General features: G+C 32.5%; 1 protein-coding gene and 1 long non-coding RNA gene across 4 annotated transcripts in view; both read left to right on the forward strand.

Annotated features, from left to right (window-relative positions):
• Positions 1–5,943, forward strand: part of LOC127731988 (uncharacterized) — a 36,511-nt gene extending 30,568 nt beyond the window's left edge. For both annotated transcript variants that reach the window (XR_007995959.1, XR_007995958.1), the window contains exon 6: positions 1,860–5,943. This is a non-coding gene — a long non-coding RNA (uncharacterized LOC127731988). The remainder of the gene's footprint in view (positions 1–1,859) is intronic.
• Positions 5,944–11,084: 5,141 nt separating this feature from the next.
• On the forward strand, positions 11,085–15,286 carry LOC127731701 (N-myc 2 proto-oncogene protein-like). 2 transcript variants are annotated; one of them, XM_052240512.1, is made up of 3 exons: positions 11,085–11,304; positions 11,901–12,410; positions 13,381–15,286. In XM_052240512.1, the coding sequence occupies exons 1-3, from the start codon at positions 11,181–11,183 to the stop codon at positions 14,028–14,030; spliced, it is 1,284 nt and encodes a 427-aa protein (XP_052096472.1). In that variant the 5' UTR covers positions 11,085–11,180; the 3' UTR covers positions 14,031–15,286. The 2 variants fall into 2 exon arrangements, with proteins under 2 accessions (XP_052096472.1, XP_052096476.1); XM_052240516.1 differs by having other exon boundaries at positions 11,090–11,289.
• The last annotated feature ends 8,245 nt before the right edge of the window (positions 15,287–23,531 follow it).

Here is a 23,531-nt window from a genome sequence, read left to right on the forward strand (position 1 = left end):
TAATTCAGGTAAATTCTGCAGTTACATATAAGTTGTTGTATAAACAAACAGAACAGTTTTTGTCACGCTTCTACGAAGTTGAAAAAGCGAGACTTAAATATGTTGTTTTATAAGCATTGGCATTTTTCATTTCCGTGGACATTATTTTGCCCTGCACCTTTAGTCATGGTTCATTGACTTTGAATGTTTTGCATAGTTTACATGTTTAAATATTGACATTTTTCATCTTACTATCTACTAATAGTGTTAGCCCTTTTCACAGAAAAAATCTTGAGATTAAATAAAATTTGGTCGTAAGTTATACTGAAATGTTCATGACAAAATAAATCTCTTTACTTACATGTACATTTACCTACCTGCTTCTGAAAAGTAGGGTAGTAGTTTCAAACATTTTTGAATGTGGCTTAATGATTTTTCAAACTGTCCAGTATACATATATACTGTATACATTGCAAGGGAATATTATTGTATATGGTTGATCCCCTCTCGTTGTCTTCAAAAACAATAATTATAAAAAATACATGTACATTTGTAAGAGGCAAATCCAAAAACTCCAATGCTCTAATTCTTTGACCTACAATATATGATCTATTTATTTACCTGTAGTAATATCATTTTACACGAAAGCATTCAAAATATTATTTATTTATATTTTATAATGATGATAATAATATGTAGATATATTCGGAGAAAGTTTCTCATTAATAATTGATATCTGATGAAGCATATTTAGATAGGCTGATAGAATGACATGGTTGTTTTCCTTCTTCATTGGTCCCACATGTATTTCTCAGAAATAATTGCTTATTAATTACTAGCTTATTGATAATATTTAAACTTGGTAACAGGTTAGATTTTCCTCTCTCAAGTTCATTTACAGTGGCTTGATTGTGTTGCAGTTGATTCAAAATTATGACCCAATTGCAATTTGTTTATATCAAATGTTTTAAAATTTTAAGATGTAAATGATGACAAAATGAAAGTTTAATTTTTTATTGACAATTTTCACTTTTGCTGTTCAGGAATTATGGTCCTTGATTGATTGGAAAACTCTATGTCGATTTCATGCCATAATTTGAGAAGGACTGACCTAAATCCTATTAAAATGGAGGGCAATAATAGTTTTGGCAATTCTAACTTTTGTCATACTTTAACCTATAATGGTTTACTTTTACAAATTGTGACTTGGATGGAGAGTTGTCTCATTGGCACTCATACCACATCTTGTTATATCTACTTGAAGAAATTCTGCTGGTCTTTGCTATTACTTCTATTGAAAAATACCAAAATTGTATCTGTCCTTGCAAAATTTTGGTGATCAAAACCTATGGACCACCACTTTTCGAGAACTCTGAAGTTTGTTAAGATAATGAAGAAACAAGTAGCCAATGCTCTGTGTTGAAGGCCGTACCTTGACCTATAATGGTTTACTTTTATAAATTGTAACTTGGATGGAGAGTTGTCTCATTGGCACTCATACCACATCTTCCTATATCTAATTAGTATTAACTTGAGGACACTGTATCATTACACAACCAACTACTGTACATGTAGTAATGATAACGTATAAAGTGCCATACCCTTCAGTGTGTTCTATATAGTACAGCCGATAATCATGCACACTGCACACGCTATAATCGATCATGATTTGCCTATTGATATTTTGGTCTAGCCAATGTTTTACAAATAATTTGTTGTAATGTATTTTACAACTGCTTCTATCTTTGAGACTATCGATTACAAGCAGAATTACATAATTAAATATTATTCACCAATATTATCTCATGTGGTTCATTTTTAGTGCTTGATGACCTTTTACTAATGCTCAATAATTCATAGTTCCTTTTCTCTTTTTGTAGATTCACAGATGAAGAGTCATGAAAATGAAGAATTTTTTACTTTGTGATAAAAGGAATATGAATAAATTAAGGGAAACCAAACAAGCAAATAAATCTGAACCAAATCAACCAAAAAATATTCTTTTTAATGATTCCATTTAAACTTAACTTTTTTAAACTGTGTAAAATTATAAGTTTGGTTTATACATTTTGTTTTCCCAGGTACAAAGCACTTTTAATATGCTTTCAAGGGGAAAATATGGGACTAAATTATTACGTTTAATGCAGTGCATATTCAAAAGGCTTTGTCCTTTCATAATATCTATTTGCTATAGATGTGTAGTATGAATTCATCTCTTCAAACTGATCAACTGTTAATGTTTTAGCTCAATGCTAGTGTTGTTTGTATGAAGCAAGTACAGTGTAATACAAAATGTTCTTACCATCCATTGATTGAATGTCTGTGTCTTGAAATCGGTACAGTTTTGAACACCTACTTTATCATGAACAGGGTTTTAAAAATTTGACTTGTATATGAAAACTTCTATTATGATGACATATTATAAGAAATTAGTTCTTGAATTTGTTTTATTATGCCATGATTTATTGCTTTGTTTTCTATCAAAAAGTTTGTGTGTACTTGTAATTTGAATATATTTTCTATATTATCGTCCCTCCCTTTGCCTATATCATGTATATCGCCTTGCTCAGTCGCTCTGTAATTCTAGTATCAAGGGTTTGGGATGTGAGCAGACATTATCAGTAATAAAACGATAAAAAGATTATCAGGTTTTCTACGTATAGATAACGTAAAATATCAGCCGCTCAATTCAATGTAAAGTTTTTTGCTCGTTCGCTGAGCTAACTAGCCAAAAAAGCTTGTGGCTGATATTTTACGATATAAATGTGTAGAAAACCCTATAATCTATACATAGTACATTTGTAATTACTGAAGCTACTGATATTAGGTCCTTTAGATATAAAATATTCAGTTTATTGAAAACTATAAACTTCAACTTAACTTATTTCTAATATCTCTATAATCTGAAAAATACTTTTCAAGGAACAGATAGATATTAAACAACAATTCTGTGGCTTTTGATAAATTTGAAAGTGATTGAAAACAGTTTCGAGTGTCATGAATTAGATTCACAATGGACCCCACCATACATTGATATTTTTCAAGGGAAAAAAAAACTGCAGGGGAGATAATTTTACAATATAATAATGACATGTAATCATTATCTTTAGACTGGGCAACACACAAATAAGATTATGTCTTTTTTATTTCATGTTTTCAACCTTTTTTACAAAATTTTCACTCATCTAAACAATAAAAAAGATAGTTCAATAACCATGATAACTATGGAAACAAATGTTTAGAACAAATTACTTATACCTTGTCATTATAATGAAAGTTGATTCCCCCAAGTCAATACCAACAATGTATTAGTTTGTGATTAGGTCAGTATAAAATGGAACCGTTGGTGGTAGGGCAATGTTGTTTGGTATGCAGTTGAATTAGCATTGGCATTTCTCTCTTTCACTGAGGTAATTTGGCAATGCACTTTCAGTCATGGGTCATTGACTTTGAATGTTTTGCATAGTTAACATGTTATTAAAGTATTGCCATTTTTAATTTCAACATTTGCATTATACTATCAAAATAACATAAACTTAAAAGGCAAGACATATCTCTGTGTCAACAGTTTATATAAACTAATGTTCCTTATAACTAGGTGCTCAAATTACATCTGCCTCTTATCGAAACAGAAGTCAATGACTGGAATTGGATGGTAAAAAATAAGATTTATTACACTGCACTTGCTTCATAAACTAGTAACAACCTTTTTTTTTAGCAAAAGACCAAAATTTTTCAACATATTTGAAGAGAGGAATTCAAACTGCAGTTTAGAAAGACACTGGCCATGGCCAATTGGAATATTGAAAGGACAAACCTTTTTGAATTCACATTTTTTTGTTCCTAAGTTCTTAGGCACTGGATATTGCGCATCAGTCAGTATTAATAAACCAAATCTGCATCAACAATATGTCCATGATTGAAGAATTTTTATTCAACCCTTGAAAGTGTTATTCAAATTGTGAAATTAAAGTGGTGGAACAACATACAATGTAACAAAAAATTAAAACTTCATAATAGACCAAAGACTTATAGATTTTACAACATTACCCACAAGTATGAAATATACATAGACACACATTACACCTCATCTTGATTGGTGAATTGCAACAGAAAAAATACATGTAGTTTAAGTAAAACTTAGCACTATTTGGTCTATGTATTTCAACTGTATATAGTAAATGTGTCTATTATAGTCTCTCAGTACAGACACTTGTACTGTCTGTGTACTTCAGTGATATGTGATAATAGACATGGGTCACAGACACTCACAGTAGCGACAGTCATGACAGTACTGTCCGTCTGCTACAGTGTCCTGTGTTTTTCTACAATGGTAATAGTCACAAAACTGTCAATTTACTAGTGTCACATGATTTTAAACATTGTTCAGTCACATTTATCTATTACACTAAGTACTTTAGAGGTGTACTGATTGATTATTTAATCTGTGGAAACATGACTTATTTATAAGTTAAAAGTAGGTTTTGAACTACCAAATGTAGCTTCCTGTAACTACCAGTACTTTTATCATTTTGTTTTTGTGCTTTGTACCAAACATTTAGTCCAGCCCTTTTCAACTGATTTTTCAGTTAGTTCTATTGTGCTGTTACACCACTGTCCCAGGTTATGCTGAGGGCAATCTGTTCACAAAATATGTTCAACCCTTCCACATTCTGTATGTGAGTGTCCCAAGTCTGGAACCTGAAGTTGTAATTTTGTTAATTATTATTTGCTTAGATCAGGCTGTAACAGATAGTTATATTTTCTTTTTTGAATAGTTATTTTTTTGTTATCCAAGGATCTTTTTGTAGCTTCTGTATGGTTAGGGTTTTTTTCATCTGAGACATAGGGATTACAATCCAGCAACATTGTACACATTTTGTATATAAAGTTTTGTATTTCAGAAGAAATAAGACCTACATGACCTAGATGCTTCATACCTTGTATGCAGATGCCTTATGCTACAAAGTTTTCATCTGTAATTTATCCATTGTCCTTGACCTCATTTTCATGGTTTAGTGACTGCTTGAAACTATAAGCAAAAGAGCCACTATATTTGGTGTATGGAATGATTGTAAGGTGTACATGCCTGACTGGCAGGTTTCGTCTGACCTTGACCTCATTTTCATGGTTCATTGGACACTGTTTAGTTTTGTGATTTGGTCTGTTTCTCAGGTACTATAAGCATATGGAAAAGGACCACTATATTTGGTGCATTAATTGATTAAAGTGTACAGGTCTATCTGGCATCTGACCTTGGCCTTATTTTCATAAATTATCAAAGTTAAGTTTATTAGGCACTTGTAGTAAAATCTTCATATTTAATACTTTCAGCATAAATTCAATCATAAGTAAAACAGGTTGAGACATTCCAGTGTGTGCACTCTGGTTTTAGATTAGTACTGTCTGTATGTGATTGTAGACAATGGTAACAATCATAGTACAAATGTACTGGTCATCTACTACAGCAGTTTGTGATAGGCTTTAGTACTGTCTGTCTTCTACAGTGTCATGTGATTGTAGACAAAGGTAACAATCATAGTACTGACCATCTACTACAGCAGTTTGTGATAGACTTTAGTCACAGTGCTGTCTGTCTTCTACACTGATATGGGAATGAATTTAAGCCAGTAGCACTAACCAATTTCTGGCAAATTTACATATGACTGGAAATCTGAAACTACAAATAAGAGGTTTCTGGATCCTGAAATTTGTTATCTAGCTTCAGGTGAACAAGCTATATTGTGTGATGTATCTTCACATTCTTTGCTCATCATTTCCTGTATACCATATATATTCTTACACATAATGAACATGTATGAAATGTGTGTCCCATTTTTGTCAGGACCTACAAATCACAGGTTCTTGGGGAATTGACCCTCTTTTTCTATACAGATATATTTTTTTCATGTTTTTTTTTTGTTTGTTGGTTTTTGATTAAAGAAATTTTCTTTGATTTTTGAATAGTGTGTTCTTGCTCTAATCCATACAATATTACAATGACAGTAGTTTATATATGATGCCCCTCTATTTAAGTTATTATATCTAAAAATATTTACTTAAAAAGCACATATAGAAAAGGGGGATCCATTCCTCAAGGGCCAGTGCTTCCTGAAATTTGGTATCAACAGTTGTGTGATCATGCTATGCAGTGTGATATGTCTTTACATCAATTGCTCTTTAACATTCTTATTACAGCATTCTTAAGCAGTGGCATTATGAGTGAGCATAAGCTCAATGTTCAACTTGTTTGTTTAAGAACACTTGTGCTTGAGGACAAAATCCTATCTTGAGCTCCAATTGTCTTTTCCCTCCATTTTTATAAATATTTCATTTTCCAATATCATATGTACAAATGTATATCAGTTTACCATATATGATCTACTGGTAATATAAAAATTAGGGGGTGTGCCCAACAATATATGATTGCTAATGAAACAATCATTCTACAGAGTCCAAATGACCTGGATTTAAGCATCTAAACGGAACTGTAGGGCCTTCAATAATGAGCACAATCAATACAGTATAGTCGGTTATAAAAAGTCCCGACATGACAAACAAAAATATAAGAGATATAAACAAGAAATTAAAACAATGACAATGTTTACTGTTAATTTGCCACTCCACTTATTCTTGGTAACGGTTGCTGTTTTCCAAACTTTATTCAACAAAAAAGACAAAACAAATGTATGATCTATGCTAAGCAAAGTTTGTAAAAATAAGGAGATATGGTATGATTGCCAATGAGACCAAATGAAGAGCATATATATAAACAACTATAGGTCACCATATAACCATTCAAACAAAGCAAAATTCATAATGTAAACAGCTGATATATAACATTCTCTTCTTTCAAATTTCCCACACATAGTCCAGGTCAACCAAACCATCTTGATTGAATATGAAATATTTGCCACTGGACATTATGCAAAATATCAGTCAATCAATATATATGTTTTACTGAAATTTTATGATCAATTTCATTTGACTATGTTGTGTCTTGCTGGGTGTTTGTTGCTTGTCATCTGGTCAAGTCAAAAGAAAGAATAAGATATATTTGCTATTAAGCTGTTTAGTGTTCAAAATAATTGTCATTTGGATCAATATGACTACACTTAGGCTATTATTTCAATAAGGTGTGTTATAGGCACTGACCATTCATCTTTAATGGAGGAGGAGAGGAGATACATGCATAACATACACGTAGAGGAACAAGATATTTTTTTTAAATCAATGTTTTGAAGATTTTTTACTATTTTTAAATTTTCATTGGAAACAAAATACCTTTAGTACTTAGTTGCCTTCTAAGTATATTTTAAAATTAAAGGTTTCAGACATTTGTTTTTCATATGACCTACACTTCAAGCCCTCTAATGTGAATAAAACATCATATAAAGGAGATTTTAGCTAACTGTTTAAGCGAATATCACCTTACGATTGAGCCCAAGATACGAGACTTGCTTCGCTTTGGATCAGGGTTTCCATTGATTATTAGGCTTTCACCTAAATATGTCATCATAGAAACACTAACTGGGGAATGGATTTATCTTTGGTTGATGCAGACATAAAATACCACAGTTTTGTATGTCTGGATGATGTGTATTCAAATTATTTTGTTCACGAGAAAAACATCTGTCTCACCTGTATGTAGATGTGTGTATTGCCATTTATTACCTTGATTTTTTTTTCTCGATAGCAATGTTAAACGTGAATGATTTTCCTGAACGTGGCAGGTGCAAATTAATACTTTGACACGTTCTGTTATCATCATACAAATTTAAATTTGACATTGTAAGAATGTAAGAATCACATTGTCATCTTCGATGTCGATTTCCGCTTTCATGTAAACAAATGACAAAAACTATGTTAATGTAATCTTTGATTTCCATAATACTTCTAAAGCTAATTTTGACAAACATTGTAGAAATATCATACATGTATAAAAAAAATCATTCTTTAAAATTATAAAGCTATAACTCGAAACAAAGATATAGATAGTTGGAAAAGGTTAATGTTTAATTTGTGTTAATATACATTTACCATGTACCAGAATTTAGGTCCGAAATAGGATAACGCCAGCACTAGACGAAGAACTGTAGATTTAAAAAAATGTATACATTAAGTAAATACGTTGACTCGCAGGTCGCTTGTACACCGGGAAATTTATTTTAAAGATTTATAGCTTGATAAATACGTATACGGTCTACAAACTCATAGATACCATGCAGGATTAAAATTGTGCACGCCAGATGCGCGTTTCATCCACAAAAGGCTCACCAGTGAAGCTTGATTCAAAAAAGTTTAAAAAGCCAAATTTAGAACGAAGTTGAAGAAAATCATTAAGACCTCTCATTGTTAAAGGTCGTACGGTAACCCGTACTTGTCAACATCCTCCTCCTTTGGTATCTAGTGGAGAGTTGTCTCATTGGCAATCATACCCCATTTCTGCAATTTTATAATCATGACAATTACTATTTTCGTTCTACTCGCGAAAGTTATTGCCAGTTGTTTCTGAGGAATCAAATGGTACTTAAAACGATTGTTATAATGCAGTTTCATTGACTACCAGTACCGAAATACACTGTTGATAACAATGACATACTTCAATACCGTATTCGTTCACTCATTTAATTCAATTTAAAATGTTTGTAGAGTTGGAATATTTTATGGAATGAGGAGGAAAATATAGCCTGCTCATGTTTAAAGATGTATAAAACAAATGAAAAATCAAAGTTTTCCGTTTTTCGGCACATTGAGCAGATTTCAACATGTATGATTTGAATTATAAACAAAAATAGACTGTTTTGTCAAAAAGTATAAAATACCAAGGCACGGTCAGACTCGCCAGTCAATAAAACTACAGTTAATATGAACTAGTACTTTTTATTAGATATTTTGGGTCTCGAGCATCACTGAAGAGGCATTACTTGACGAAATGCGCATCTGGTACAGTCAAAATTGATATTGTCAAAGTTATTTATACAGTGTACCGTATTGGGAGAACGTAGTTTATGGTGTATGGAAGTTTAACAGTTCTTTCCAGAACATTGCAATACATAGAAGGATAACACAAAACTTTGCATTTGTATGGTTTTTCTCTCAATCAGATGGTTTCAATGAATAAGGTTTTAAGCGTCTTTTTCGGAGGTCTAGGCCACAAACATAATTTCAACTTTCCATATCGCATTTCCAAAGGTAAAAAAGGTGGATCAATTTTGTCAATATAGACTATAAAACCAGGTTTAACCCTCAATTTTAAATGCCTGCACCAAGTTTCGTGAATACGATGGAATCGTTATGAAGTTGAACGTCACAAACGACGATATATATGTATTTATACATCTCTGATTAGTCCGATTTCTCTGACATCTGACGGCCTCTCAGTTTAGGACTGGCTAGGGCCGAGTTTCAATCTGATGGTTGTGTGAAAAAAGTGAGTTGTGTATCGTTTTCGGTGCCTTGATTGATTGATTTCGAATGATAAAGGTTTTATATCTTGTATGCTAGTTATAAGGTTATTTGGTTTCTTGTGGAGAGTTGTCTCATTGGAAATCATACCACATCTTAATTTTATATCACATCTTAATTTTATATTTACTGCATTGTTTGTTGCTTGCGCTTTGTGGATGCAGGAGAATATGTCCCCGTGCATGTGGTGTATGTCCTTATATTTTACAGTTACGGTTTTTGCTTGTGAGAGAGCTGTCTACATATTCCTTTATGTTCACTTGGTCTCTGGTGGAGTGTTGTCTCATCGGCAATCATACCACATCTTCTTAATTTTTTTTTATATATATATCGGCATTAATATATCAATATCAACATGATCAAAGTAATGAGATGTGGTATGATTGCCATGACACAACTATCCACAAAGGACCAGGATATGAACAACTAAACTGGTCACTTGCAGGGATTCAACAACGAGCAAACTCACTCTCAGGTTTTAATTTTAATCATCAGCACTCTCATTATCAGAGTCCATTAATTTACAGTAACTGGGGAAGTCATCCTTAACGAAACTGAAAAGGTTGAAATCTACATATTTTACATTTATATATATTAGGCGGTGTTGTCGTAGAAGTAAGCAGTGAAAAGTACAGGTTCTAGCCCAGCTCGGGAGGAAGTAAAGAATCAGATCAACTCTTTAACATTGAAAGGTTGATTTTCTAGACACTTTTATATATATTAAAAAATTTAAAGGGGGGCTTAGCTTAAAAATAAAGTTATAAGCTTTGAAGTTTCTTTAGAACGAATTTGAAGGTAGACGCATGCCTTAATTATAGTCCACCGCTACACTAACAGAACTTTTCTCTCTCCGTTATATCCCGTAACCGAATGTGGGGGTACTAAAATGTTGTGCCTGGAATGCAGGATTTGTGTATTGTTTACGCCAGACCCTCCGCAATAACAGATAACACACACTTGGAAATTCCGATCTACGGGCCTGCGTTACATATAAAATATAGACATCGATTTGTTATTTCAAAATATCGGCAACATATTTAGTGTTTTGGCAGTTCATTATAAAGCTGCATATAAGTCTGCTTCAGTGAAAGTGAGTGGAAATATGAACAAAAATCCCTCAACTGATTTATATGCCACAAATTTTTTCCAAGTAGAATTCTCTGTTGACATCGTACCGTACTACGTCGGGGCTGTTATCATGCTATGAAGGAAATATAATGAGTCCGGCATTCATGGTCCTTAATGGGTAAACATATCTAAATCCCTTATTTAAAGACTGGTTGCTATCGATGGTCGGTGCTATATATTATTTTTTTGTTGAAACTTGTACAACTCGAAACATTGACCACAACAGGCTGTATTTTTTTCTTTAAGATAAAAAAAGAAAACATCGAGGATTTTATAGTAATAATATATCCTTGTTCACATGAATGAAAAATCGAAACTATGAATAGGCGTGTCTAATATTCATTGATTACGAAGACACACCTCCTAAATTTCCCGCGTTTTAACCAAACCACTCTTTCATGGTGCAGACGAAAATAGTGCTATTTTTTAAAGAATTTCTTTTTTAAAACAGCGTTTTCGAAATGTTTTAACCAGAATTTACTATCAAAATATAACTGTAATTAAAAATTAAATTTCAGTGTGTTATTATGCAAAATAAACAAAATGCGTAAATTCGACCTTGGGATAAAACCTTATGGCGTAGTAATTTTGTAATATGCATATCAATGATGCGTAAGTACACTGAAATAGTCATACCAAGACGTGAAGGGAACAGTTGCCAAGTTGTCACCGAAATTGGACATACTGGAATAGCTCAACCTCCTGACAGTTCAGGTAGGAAATTTAATGGTAAAATATTTTACTTTTAAGGTTTACATCTCTTACATGTTTCGAAAATTGTTATTTCTATGTTTTAATCAAATGTAAAGTTTTGCCGAAGAAAATGTATTTTTAGAAATATGAAGCCGTCAAATGTCAAAAAGATGTTTATCAAATTACCTGTTTTTAAAAGTGTAACGTGTGACGAAAATAGTATCAAATGATCAACAAGCATTATAATTGTACTTTTCTGCTCTAAGAAGTTTAATTAAATTAATATATAAAAGAAAATATCATAAAACATGATACACGATTAAAAGTAGGTCAAAATGCCGGCTCACGTGTACATAAGTAATGACATAACATATTGTTTAAAATTTTCAATATATACAAATGGATGTTGATATACATGAGGAGTATGCATGCTAAATATGTATTGAAGCTTCGTTTCCAACACGTCAATTATTGTGACAATATGTACTTTACTTAAAATTCTCGTGAATTTCGTGCCGGTAAAAAAGTAGGCGGGGCACCTGTTCCCACATGACATTCTTTGCGTCAGATTTTATTTGCCCTTTATATTATAAAACTTCGGAAAACTTATATCTTAATCTTTCTTTTTACAGTGAAGATGGCCAAAATGTGCAAACACTGTTATGTGGATAATTCGCATGTTCTTCAACATTGCATGTATGAAACAGAATCTTCATCACCAGCATCTCTCCCAAGTAGTGATATTTGGAAGAAGTTTGAGTTGATTCCAACTCCTCCTCGCTCACCAGAGAGAGAAGATCCGTTTGATATGGATTTAAGCTTGGATTTAGAAGATATGAATTTCCCATTTGATGCAAATTTCTTTGAAAGTGAGGATTTTAATCCCAAGGAAACTTTTGCCGAGTCGCCTCCGTCACAATTGTGCTCTAAATTAATTCAGGATTGTATGTGGTCTGGGGATACATTTTCTTCCAGTGAGCAGAAGGATAAAACATCTTCATCTTTTGACATGAAAACTGTTGATCCAATGGCAGTTTTTCCATGTTCAGTAACCAACAATTCAAACAATTCACACAGCATTATGGGCTACTTGAGTGAAACAAAGCTTCACAGTCTTGGCACTGAAACACCTTCAGATTCAGGTATTTTTGAACTTTATAATTGGAATTATTAAACATACATGTAAATGAATATCTAAACTTCTAACTTATTAAACATTAAGGTTCATCATAACAAATGGACAAATATGGCCGTATTTTCACCTCAAAAACTACTCTGTGTACAGACTTACCTGTGCAGTTTGGAAAGTTTTAAGGCCTGGCATCCACTAGATATATAAAAGTTAAATCTATTTTGCATATCAGAAAGATAAAATCTTTTTTGGAATAGGATGGGCATTTTTTTTCCTTTCTGCAGAAGGTGTAAAAATAAACAAACACCTGAATTGCATTTGATACTGTCCACACTTTTACTACCTTTAACTCACCTATAGATGTGTAGATATCTATTGTCCATGCCAATCAAGGACAATCAATACAATACAAATCAGTTGTTACCTGAGATGGAGCATCTCAAAGTTATATCCCAACTTAGTTTATTTTTACACCTTCAGCAGAAACGGAAAAAAATGCCCATCATAATCCAAAAAAGATTTTATATTTCTGATATGCAAAATAAATTTAACTTTTATACATCTAGTGGATGCCAGGCCTTAAAACTTTCCAAACTGCACAGGTAAGCCTGTACACAGAGTAGTTTTTGAGGTGAAAATACGGCCATATTTGTCCATTTGTTAAGATGAACCTTAAATGAAGTTAACTTGAGAAGACTTTATTTTTAAAGAAGAAAAAAAGTTTAAGCTGGTATATAAATGGTAAAAAAGAAATACATGTACAGTTAAGATCAAATTCATGTAAAACAAAAGTATGATAATTGAATTAAAAAGTTCACATTTTTTAATGTTGCCACAAGGACAAGATTTGACTGTAATGAGATAGTGTAAGGGAGATAACTCAATCTGAATAACTTGTCTAAATACATTTAATATATATATATCTTTCTATCATAAGTCTAATATTTATATATCATTCTATCATAATTTCTGTTTTGCAGAAGAAGAAATTGATGTTGTCACAGTTGAAAAACTGCAACAGAACTCAACAACTGCTGGACCAACTATCAACAAGTCAAATATTCAGACAAGGAATATAAAAACACAAATAAAAATTGAAAAGAACAATGGAGAGAAAGTGGAAATAATTCCTTTAAAAACAACAACATTAAAAATCCGAGTAGAAACACCAGACTTGCATAATTACAGTTTACCACATTCACATCAACCAAAACGTGTGCGGTCTTATCCAGTGTCTCCATCACATTCACCATTACCTCAGAAAAGAACTAAAAAGGATTTAAGTGTGCCAGACTTCAAACGTGTTTGTCAAAAATTACGTGCAAGCAAAAGTTCTTCTGACTCTGAAGAGTGTATAAGTGAAGGTGGAAAACGGACACAACACAATGTTCTTGAAAGGAAACGTAGAAATGACTTGAAATACAGTTTCTTTACATTACGTGACAGTGTCCCAGAACTTAGTAACCAGGAACGTGCTCCTAAAGTGCTCATTTTAAAGAAAGCTTCAGACTATGTACATTCTTTGAATGTAGATAACAAAAGACTAGAAAGTGAAAAGGCTACTTTGTTAGCCAAACAGCAGAAATTGAAACGGACTTTAGAAATTCTTCAGGATAGTGATTTTTTCTGAAATTTGTAAATTTATATTCAATTGATAGGGCAAGATGGGGGTCAAAACTGAATAATATATCTAAGGCAAAGTTTATTAGAGATTGCATTCTAAATTCTTTGTCAGTTTTGAAACAACATGTTTTGATCACTATAGATGATTTTTGCTGCAAATAGCTTGTTAACATTATTAATCCCCAGTTTGTGTTCATTAATATATATCCCAGGATGTATTAAAGGGTGTGGCATTTTTTTCTTGTGCAAATATATACAATATTATCACTGCCAAAGCAGAGCATTTTTTGTCTTTGTCCATTCTTAAGATTTTCAAACTACTTTGTTGCATCTGACCAATAATGTCTAGTAAAAGATTAACATATGGGATTTTTTGAAAATTCAATCTATGCTCATTTATCTTACATGGAGGAATTTGTTAATTTAGATAAAAGTACAATATTTTCCTGCTCTGAAAAGATAATTGTCCAGTTTATGAAGTTGTTAAAGAAAATGAAGAAATTCCATATGTTTGATGTGTGTTATGAAGTAGTTGATATTTTGTTAGGTTTGAAAAATATTTTAACATTTGTTGAGTCCTTTTTGACTAGAGTTTTTCACATTTACATGAACATGTATTTGTTTGTATTATACAACTGCAAATAGCAGTACTTGTTTTTTTTTTGTTTAAATGGCTTCAGAATGAAATGTTTTAATTTAAAATTCATTTTTATGTCTTTGACTGATTAAAGTATTTCACAAGACTTTATAATTTTTGTAGGATTTCAATAATTTTACAAGAATTGAGATGTAATTGTAGCCATTGTTTTAACTTTTAATTGAAAAAATTCAAAACCCTTTGATATACATGGATATCAGCTAAATGTGTGGCTTTATTTAATTGGCTTCAGTTGTGACAAAAAAGAATTGCAAATTTACATTCTAAATCCTAAATGGAGTCCTTGTAATCAGCTCAGATAACAGCCATTTTATGGTGTTTTAATCATCTTCCAAAAAAAAATAAATTCAACTATAATTTTTTATTTACATGAGTACTGTTTATTACTAAATTTATTTTTGGGCAATACCAATTAAATTATTTTGTAATTAAGTTTGGTGTATGTATTCCTATTCAATACTGATGCCATCACTGTATATATTTTATTTTCTTATAACAGCAAAGGAGAGGCTGCAACTATTTGGTTTTTTTTTTTGATTGGATACTATTCTTATCTTTTCATATGTCAAGATTGAAATTTTAATTAAAAATTTTGAAGCTTTAAATTTGTTTATCTTTGTATTGTACAGTATCTGTTAATACAGATGTATTTTGTAAGGGCTGATCAAGAATAACATGTACAGGAGGTTGGCTGGGTTGGAAGGCACTATATATAATACATTATCACATTATATTTTTGGGGGGATTTTTTACACAAAATATATGGATCCATTGGATGGTAGATCTTGAAAAAAAAAGTGCATTTTAACCTCCTATACATTCTTTCTTGAAGAGTCCTGTTCAAAATTACAGTACATGTATTGTGCAGTTCCACATAAGCAAACATGCAAACAAAACACTTCATTCCTTCTTGTGTATTCATTCAGATCAAACTAATCAAACAAGGAAGATAACTTGTAATCAAAGATGATATAAGTCATTTTCTGGTATATTTTTTTCACAGTGGTAAAGGTCTTTTGAAATATTGTCTTAGTCAACAAATACAGCAAAATAAGGAATGGTTGTCACTTGTGTTATAAATTAAAAATGTAACTTGACAGAACAAATGTCCCATCAAACTGAAGAATGCCTTAAAAATTACAATAGAGAATCTGATTGACTTGCATATGAATATGAATCAAAAGAGGTGAGAGGTATAATTCATCATTGATACAACAAATAACAGAAAAGGTGTTTATAAATGTAGCCTTCAACAATACAATTTCATGTATGACTTGGATCCTCTTAGTCTATCTGTCTTGTGTCTGGCCAGTTTTAAAACTCTGGCAAACTTAATGCCCAATTTAAGGAAATGGATGTCGTAGAATATTATATTGAGTGATTGACAGCAATAATTTGGTCATATTGTGTTTGTTTCTTCAATTGTTAATGTTTCTTTTTTACATCTTGCTTCTTGATAATGGATAAGTGTATTACTCTTGATACTGTTCATGCAAGCTTCTTGAATCTTCCTTGGTCCATATGTTGTGAGCTCAACGGTGTTTTTTGAATCTCTAGCAACGAAAGTTTCAGAATGCAAGACATGGCAGTGGCATTACATATTTGTATGAAGCTTTATATTTCAGAGGGTAGAAAACCTGGATGTTTCATACCTTGTATATAGATGCCTTATGTTACAAAGTTTCCCTAGGTCATTTCATATGTCCATTGTCTTTGACCTCATTTTAATGGTTCAGCGACTGCTTAAAAATGTATAGTTATTTCTCACTAAAACATGAAAAGACAGATTTGCAGTACAAAAACATTAAACATGAAATGAATGATATGAAATATACATAAAATAAATGGGAGGTTGAGATGGGACATGCAATGGGAATAAACAGGCAAAATATTGAGCATTACTTGGATACAGGTTTGGAAATACATGTACATTCAGAACCGACTACTAGTAAGACAAGTCTTTACAAAGATTTCCAGCTCCATATGATATGTTGGTTGAGTGATTCAGTGGACAAATACATGAACAACACCGATAAACAATATCTTGGAAACTTTGAAAATGTGATCAAAACTTGGTAGGACATGAAAAAGATCCTACATATATATGAAGATGCATATTGCTCCTTCAATTCTTAAATTTTCACGGTTGACTCCTCTCTTTAGATATTGATAAGTTGGTCAGTATTTGATTGTGCAATGAGCAGATTGGACTACAACATGGTCCCATATATTACCAACAGTATTGTTGGGTGAATGCTCTCATTTACGGATACATGAAAAACTCCTAATTTTGAACTAGGTTTTATTCTGCAGTTGCGAGTGGCAAATGGTCCGAAATAATCTGTCATTTCTATATCCCCTATAAAGATGCAGAAGGGGCATTTTGGGTCTTAACACAGATACCACAGCGTATTTTTGCTGAGAACTACAAGTTTTCTTTTATTTCAAGAAGTGGAGACTTTGTGAAAATTTATAAAAGAAAGGGTCTCCAACTTAATAAATTTTAGTATAATATATATAACGAAATTTGCTTACAATAGACGAGTAAAACGACGTCTATGCAAATCGACCAACTGGAAATATGCATGAACCACAGACTTGCTGCAAATACATTTGGTAAATATATCTGCATAAATGCATTCCTTTCCTGATAAAATTTTTTTTATTATAAATTCTCAATACTCGTTTACTATATATTGGTAAATCAAAGTCATTTTGCATTTCATTTCAGTCTGTAAGATTTTATTGAAAACGAACATCTTTTGGATTACATTTACTTTATATCGTATACATTAATATTGTGTATTGGTGATGAATGAGTTATGTTAGGTATTTAGGTCACTAGGAAGTTCTGACGTATTGGCGGGAAAATCTTCACAAAGAAAGGTTATAATAGTACAATTATTTTCCCGCCAAATCATTGCCAGACCGTGAAAAGCTATACAGAAAATATCAACAATATGACGTAATAATATATATTTGGAAAAGAGGAGATGGATATAGATGTTCTAACCTTTGACATAATATTAAACACAGTTTCTTTGTATCTAGAGAAATTATTGATTTTAACATTTCTATTTATCACGGCAACAAATTAACGTGCAAATTAACAACAAACGTATGATTCTTCATCACGGCCAGATTTTTCAAAAAGGATTATTTTTTTTAGCAAAACATTTTAAAACTTCTTGAATTTAAAAAGAATAAAGGTTTCAGTATATGCTTCAATGAAATTAGGGGAGAACGATGGGATAATCCCCATTACATTCCACTGGTTGAAATTTACAATAAAAGATTGCTGTTATTTTTTATTATTTTTGTTGGCTTTTTTTTGCAACGTTCAAGTTTTTTGATTTTCTCTCCTTTTCTTGAAAAACAACGAATATTAACTGTAAATGCAAAAGTCAGCAACCCATCAATATTAGTTTACCCCCAAAAATATAACATTTAGAGCTCGTATTATATTTTGCCAGGCTCGTCCTGAACTATGATATCAGGAAATATTTGCTCTAAGGACGTTTAATAGCCAACAACATGAATCAATCTTGTGGCAAGTTTTGTGCTCAACATATTCACGGTTCAGCAACTGCTTGAAAAAATGTACAGAGTTTTGCCATGTGAAATATTCACTTGTTATGAGTACTGGGACAACTATATTTTGTATTTGGGACCCTTGCTATCAATTCAATGTTTACTATCCACAGCGATTATAACAAGAACAAGAACATATTTTATTACCAATTAAAGGCCGACAAGGGGCATGCATATAGAGCATACCTGTATAGATACATAGAGTTTAAATACACAATCACAATACAATAAGACTAATAAAGCCCTTGTTTTATACTATATATATATATATATATATATAACCACTGAAGACATTTGTTTTGCATGGCGTACACGTTTAAAAATTGCGGTTTGGATAAAAACCGCAATTTTTATACGTGTGCATGCAAAACAAATTTCTTGTTAGAGGGGTCTAAATACAGCACAAACAACATTTTCCAAAAGACCAAAAAAGTGAAAAAGTATATTTTAACAAAACGCATTTGACTAACAGGTCGAACAACAAATGTTCTTAAACCCTGCTGATAAATATATATATATATATATATATCCACAGCGGTCACTGGCTATACATATACCAGTGACCACTGTGGATAGTAAACAAGGAATTGGTAGTATATAGCAAATACATGTTATTTCTAGTATATTTATGTTAATATAACACAGAAAAACGCAAAAAAAATTGAAATTAAAACAAAACAAAAAAATAAAGGATTTTGGAAAAAAGGGGAGGGCTGAAAAAATTGTCCTGTCCGCAAGAACCTATGCCCTATAAAACTTCATTTTTTTAAACAAATATTTTATATTATTTCAAGTTTGATTGATTGATTGTTGTTTGATTAGCATCCAGTGACAAATATTTCATGCATTTTTCAAGACGATTTTCAAATTTGAAAATAAACCCTTCTGAAAACAAAACTTTACGACGTTGAAAAGAGATGATTCCAGCTGCCCAATTGTGAACTTTCCATTTCTATGTAGCAACATTACATCATCGCCTGCATACGGAGTATATATCTCCCAGTTGATACGATATTCCAGGGCTTGTATTTCCTATCATGATTTCCTGCTCACAAGGAAGCTATTAAACCAAGAGTTCCAAGTGATGAAGTTGAAATCATCGCTTTGTGAGTTTACGGATGCCATCACGAGTAGGTTGACCCTTATGGAATATCCGTTTCACAGATGATAGCGGATATGTTCCAAATGTCGTAACTATAATCCCGTCCCCTTTCCCCGTATGTGACTTACCGAATTAGACTTATTGCCGGGTTTGTACTAACATGAGCAACACGACGGGTGCCACATGTGGAGCAGGATCTGCTTACCCTTCCGGAGCATCTGATATCACCCGAGTTTTTGGTGGGGTTCGTGTTGCTCAGTCTTTAGTTTTCTATGTTGTGTTTTGTGTACTATTGTTTGTCTGTTGGTCTTTTTCTTTTTTAGCCATGGCGTTGTCAGTTTATTTTCGACTTATGAGTTTGAATGCCCCTTTGGATATCTTTCGCACCTCTATTTCTGAAAATGAATACATTATACAAAATAATGATAAATGAATAATTCAATGTTACTTGTTATGAAAGTCTTATCATTTTGCAAGAAAAGTAAGTCTTGAAAATGAAATTTCTTAATCCTTTATATAATTTTAATTTGTATAAATAATTTTTGAATAGTAAAATAATAAAACTCAAGTTTCCTATAGTTAAAACATGTTGAAAGGACCTGTCCACTGTGCCTAACTTTTAATTTACAAAAATGGAACATATGTTTAACTGTTTTCCTCTGTTAAAAGCATTTTTTATATAACTGAAGCTTATCTATAGGTATAGGTAACGCATAAAGCAACCGAAGCACGATTTGTCAATTAAGGGCATAAAGGAAATTGTGTTTATGAAAAATCGATCTCGTTTGTTTGAATTTTCCCCACCAGAATGGACAAAGGGAGACAATCCCAATTACATTAGTACCCGCCGTTTTGCCTATGAAGGGTGACTGAATGTTGAAATATTTTGCATACTATACAACGTTCATACACAGTTGGATACGTCTTTGCATCTAAGTACCTTGTATCAATATTTGTGACATCAAAGAATTCGAGATAATTCTAAAGTTGGCTGAATTTAATTTTCAAAGGACATGCAAATGAAGCATTTTCAAATAAACCCGAGGAAAGTCTACCAGATTTAGTAAAACAATACACTAAAGAAATGTTCAGCTACATAACAAGGATTTCATATGGTCAGATCATCGGGATCTGAGCAAAATTTTTCAAAAGGAATTGCTAGCTGATGACATTCAAAAGATACTACTAGTACCATCGGGAGTATAAAATATACTTTATTCCAAATTAATAAACCAACCGGGGCAACATGATATTATTAGAATAAACAATTAAATAATATCTCGATTGATAGTATACAAAGTAGAGAAAAAAAACATGAAAATCCTTCGTACATGCATATTAATAATAATTAATAATATATCATGTAAAGTCAGCAAACGTGTCACCCTGTGCTCTATATCATTTAGAAAACGCGATTAGTAACCAATATGTATTTCAACCAGTTCTTGTTTTCGAGCATCACACATTTCATCCTTACTAGTTCGGACAAATTTGATTATCAGGTTCATATGAGTCATATAATAGTGTGAGCTTGGATGTATCATCAATAATAAAGTCAGTTTTGTTCCCCACTCGGCCATTAAAATCTCCACAAAGTGTAGCGTTTTCCATTTTTTTATATTTTGTAATGTCTTTTCAAGATTTTCAAGTATGCCAATTTGCGTTTTCTTTCGAGTTCGAAGACAGGATTGGTGGTTTGTGTTCGAGGCATACATACAGATCACTGGTGAACCCGAAACCTATTTTTCTATTTAAGCTGATTGGCAACCTGGGTTTGTATTGGGTAAAACTGTTACGTTAATTTAATGTTATCCTAGCTCTCTTCAATTTTATTTTGGGTTCTTGATACAAGCACTGCATGCAAGACTTTAAAAGCTAAATTTATTTAACATAATTGCACTTGTTTTTTTATTGTAATTTTTGGGTCGTTACCTTAATATGCTATTGGTGTAGAATAGTTTGTTATGGTCATCACTTTGCTTACGTCCCCGTCGTCGTACGTGAACAGCTTCCCAGAAACCATTTCAGGTGGATTTCTGGCGACAAACAATACCTCCCTTCCATGCAATTAAAAGTTTTCGACTTTGCACGGTATGTTCTTCTCCAGGGTGGCTTACTATTGATTATATTTTAATAAGAAAACTAACAACAAATGAAAAAATAATTTAAGATTAATATAAAACATCGTTAGTACTTACCAAATAGAAACTTATCAAAAATAGCAGGCTTATAATTTGTTCTCCAGAAGCGTGTTCGATCACATAACTCTGTCAATGCAACTCGAGTCAAAAGTTGGAAGGCCAAGGTCGAACTCAAAGCTGAAGAGCATTGCAATATCAATTTTCGTGACATTCTGAACCATGTTCTTCGTTGCTGTTTTTTTTTCTTTGTTTGTAACCTGTTCTTTGATGGAGTCGCCTGCTCGTGGTTGGTTTGGTCTGCTGTAAGATCCTGTACTGATCAAAATTTTGGAAATACATGGTTTCCTTTCTATGTATTATGTACAATTCTGATGATTTCATGAAAGCGGAAATGCGGTCAGGTTTATATGACAACATCAAATAAAATGTGTATTTGTTTTCATTTGTGAAACATTTTTTGTAATGCTCACCCAAGTCATGATGGTGACCACTAAACACTCTAAATGATCATAAAACCTCTGGTTTTAAATTAGTAGCCAGTAGCGGATCCAGAAATTTTCATAAGGGGGGGGGGGGGGGGGGGGGCACTGACTGCCCTAAGAGGGGGCCCGCTCCAGTCATTCTTCAGTGATTCCCTATATAACCTACAAAATTTTTCCCACAAAAAGGGGGGGGCGCCCCCCCCCCCCCCTGGATCCGCCTATGGTAGCTCCCTTGTAACAATCTGCTAAGTATAAAGGAATTATTGATACGAAACACAAGCTGTTGAATATTACAACAACTTTAGAGATATATGAAATCTATATGCAGATACTAGAATATTGTTACATGCATGTAGTTGGAGAGTTTGCAGTGGCAACGTTGAAGTAATCTCTTTTGCAATACTAGTATCATAGACTGTGGTTATGAACTGCTTCTAGCTGAATTCTATATTTGTAAATGAAGGTGTGCAGCTGACATATAACTGTATACCAATGATTCAATTCAATAGATGCGAACACAGCATTGTTACCAAACTTGTGTTTTAATGAAAGGACATCAACTTTATAGAGTACTCAGTTCATGAAGTTAAATAGTACTAGCTGTTTGTTCATTTTCCTTGAAAGTTTCCTAATGGCGTCTGCTTCATTCGCGAATAGAGGAACAAGTCAGCGGGCATTGTTGGTTTCGACAGTCTGTGAAAAAAAACACCTTGATAACCAAACACAAAGGGTAGATAAATAGAATCATCCAACAGGGGCAAACATGCGCAGTATGCCAAGATCTATAACGACTGTCTATTTTTCCCAAAATGTCAGATGACTCCTTATAAGACAATGTTTAACCATTTTTGCGAGATTTTTGCTATCATCTTGAAATTTATCATAGACATAGAAAATCTTGCAGCATAAATGATCAGCCAGACAAGTTGAAGATCTACAAACAAGCAAAACAGTGCCGCAATCGCCAAACGACTCCTTACAAGAGGCAATGATTTGTATAGTGCACTATACAAATCGTTGCAAGATCTATTGCCCTCAAATGATGATTTTTATCAGTTTTCCGTTGAAGACTATTGTCTGGAAAACATAATAGATAGAAAGAAACTATAAAACCAAAAATGATCAGCAAGACTTGATCTACAATGAAGTCAAAACGGCCGAAATCGTGAGACTACTCTTTTTATGGGTTCAACCAATTTTTGGCGTTTTGGCTTTGATGTTGAAAAACACAATAGGTAAACAGAAACTTTAAATAGAAATATAACGAGCAAGACAAAATCTCACAATTAAGCCAAAATGGTCAAATCGTTACACGAATCCTTATAGGATGAATTGCCCTTAATTGAGATATTTGCCTATTTTACTTGTTGGATCTTTTATTTAACAAGAGTGTACACTCTGAAATATCTTGCCTGGTCTACTGATTATGATTGAAATGATATTGAAAGTATTCAAAATGAATGTTAAATGCAACAAGAAATGATTGTAACAGGATGCTGTTACGAAGTCTCCCAAACGAAGCTCCCATAATTCG

This window comes from Mytilus californianus, unplaced genomic scaffold (genome assembly GCF_021869535.1).
Source record: "Mytilus californianus isolate M0D057914Y unplaced genomic scaffold, xbMytCali1.0.p SCAF_1, whole genome shotgun sequence".
Lineage (NCBI taxonomy): Eukaryota > Metazoa > Mollusca > Bivalvia > Mytilida > Mytilidae > Mytilus > Mytilus californianus.

Excerpts from the sequence above, each read along its gene's own strand:
- LOC127731701 (XM_052240512.1), top strand. The coding sequence starts at position 11,181 with ATGATGCGTAAGTACACTGAAATAGTCATACCAAGACGTGAAGGGAAC. Across the intron at positions 11,305-11,900 it reads TTCAGGTAGGAAATTTAATG|TGAAGATGGCCAAAATGTGC; the intron begins GTAAAATATTTT and ends TTCTTTTTACAG. Across the intron at positions 12,411-13,380 it reads TGAAACACCTTCAGATTCAG|AAGAAGAAATTGATGTTGTC; the intron begins GTATTTTTGAAC and ends TCTGTTTTGCAG.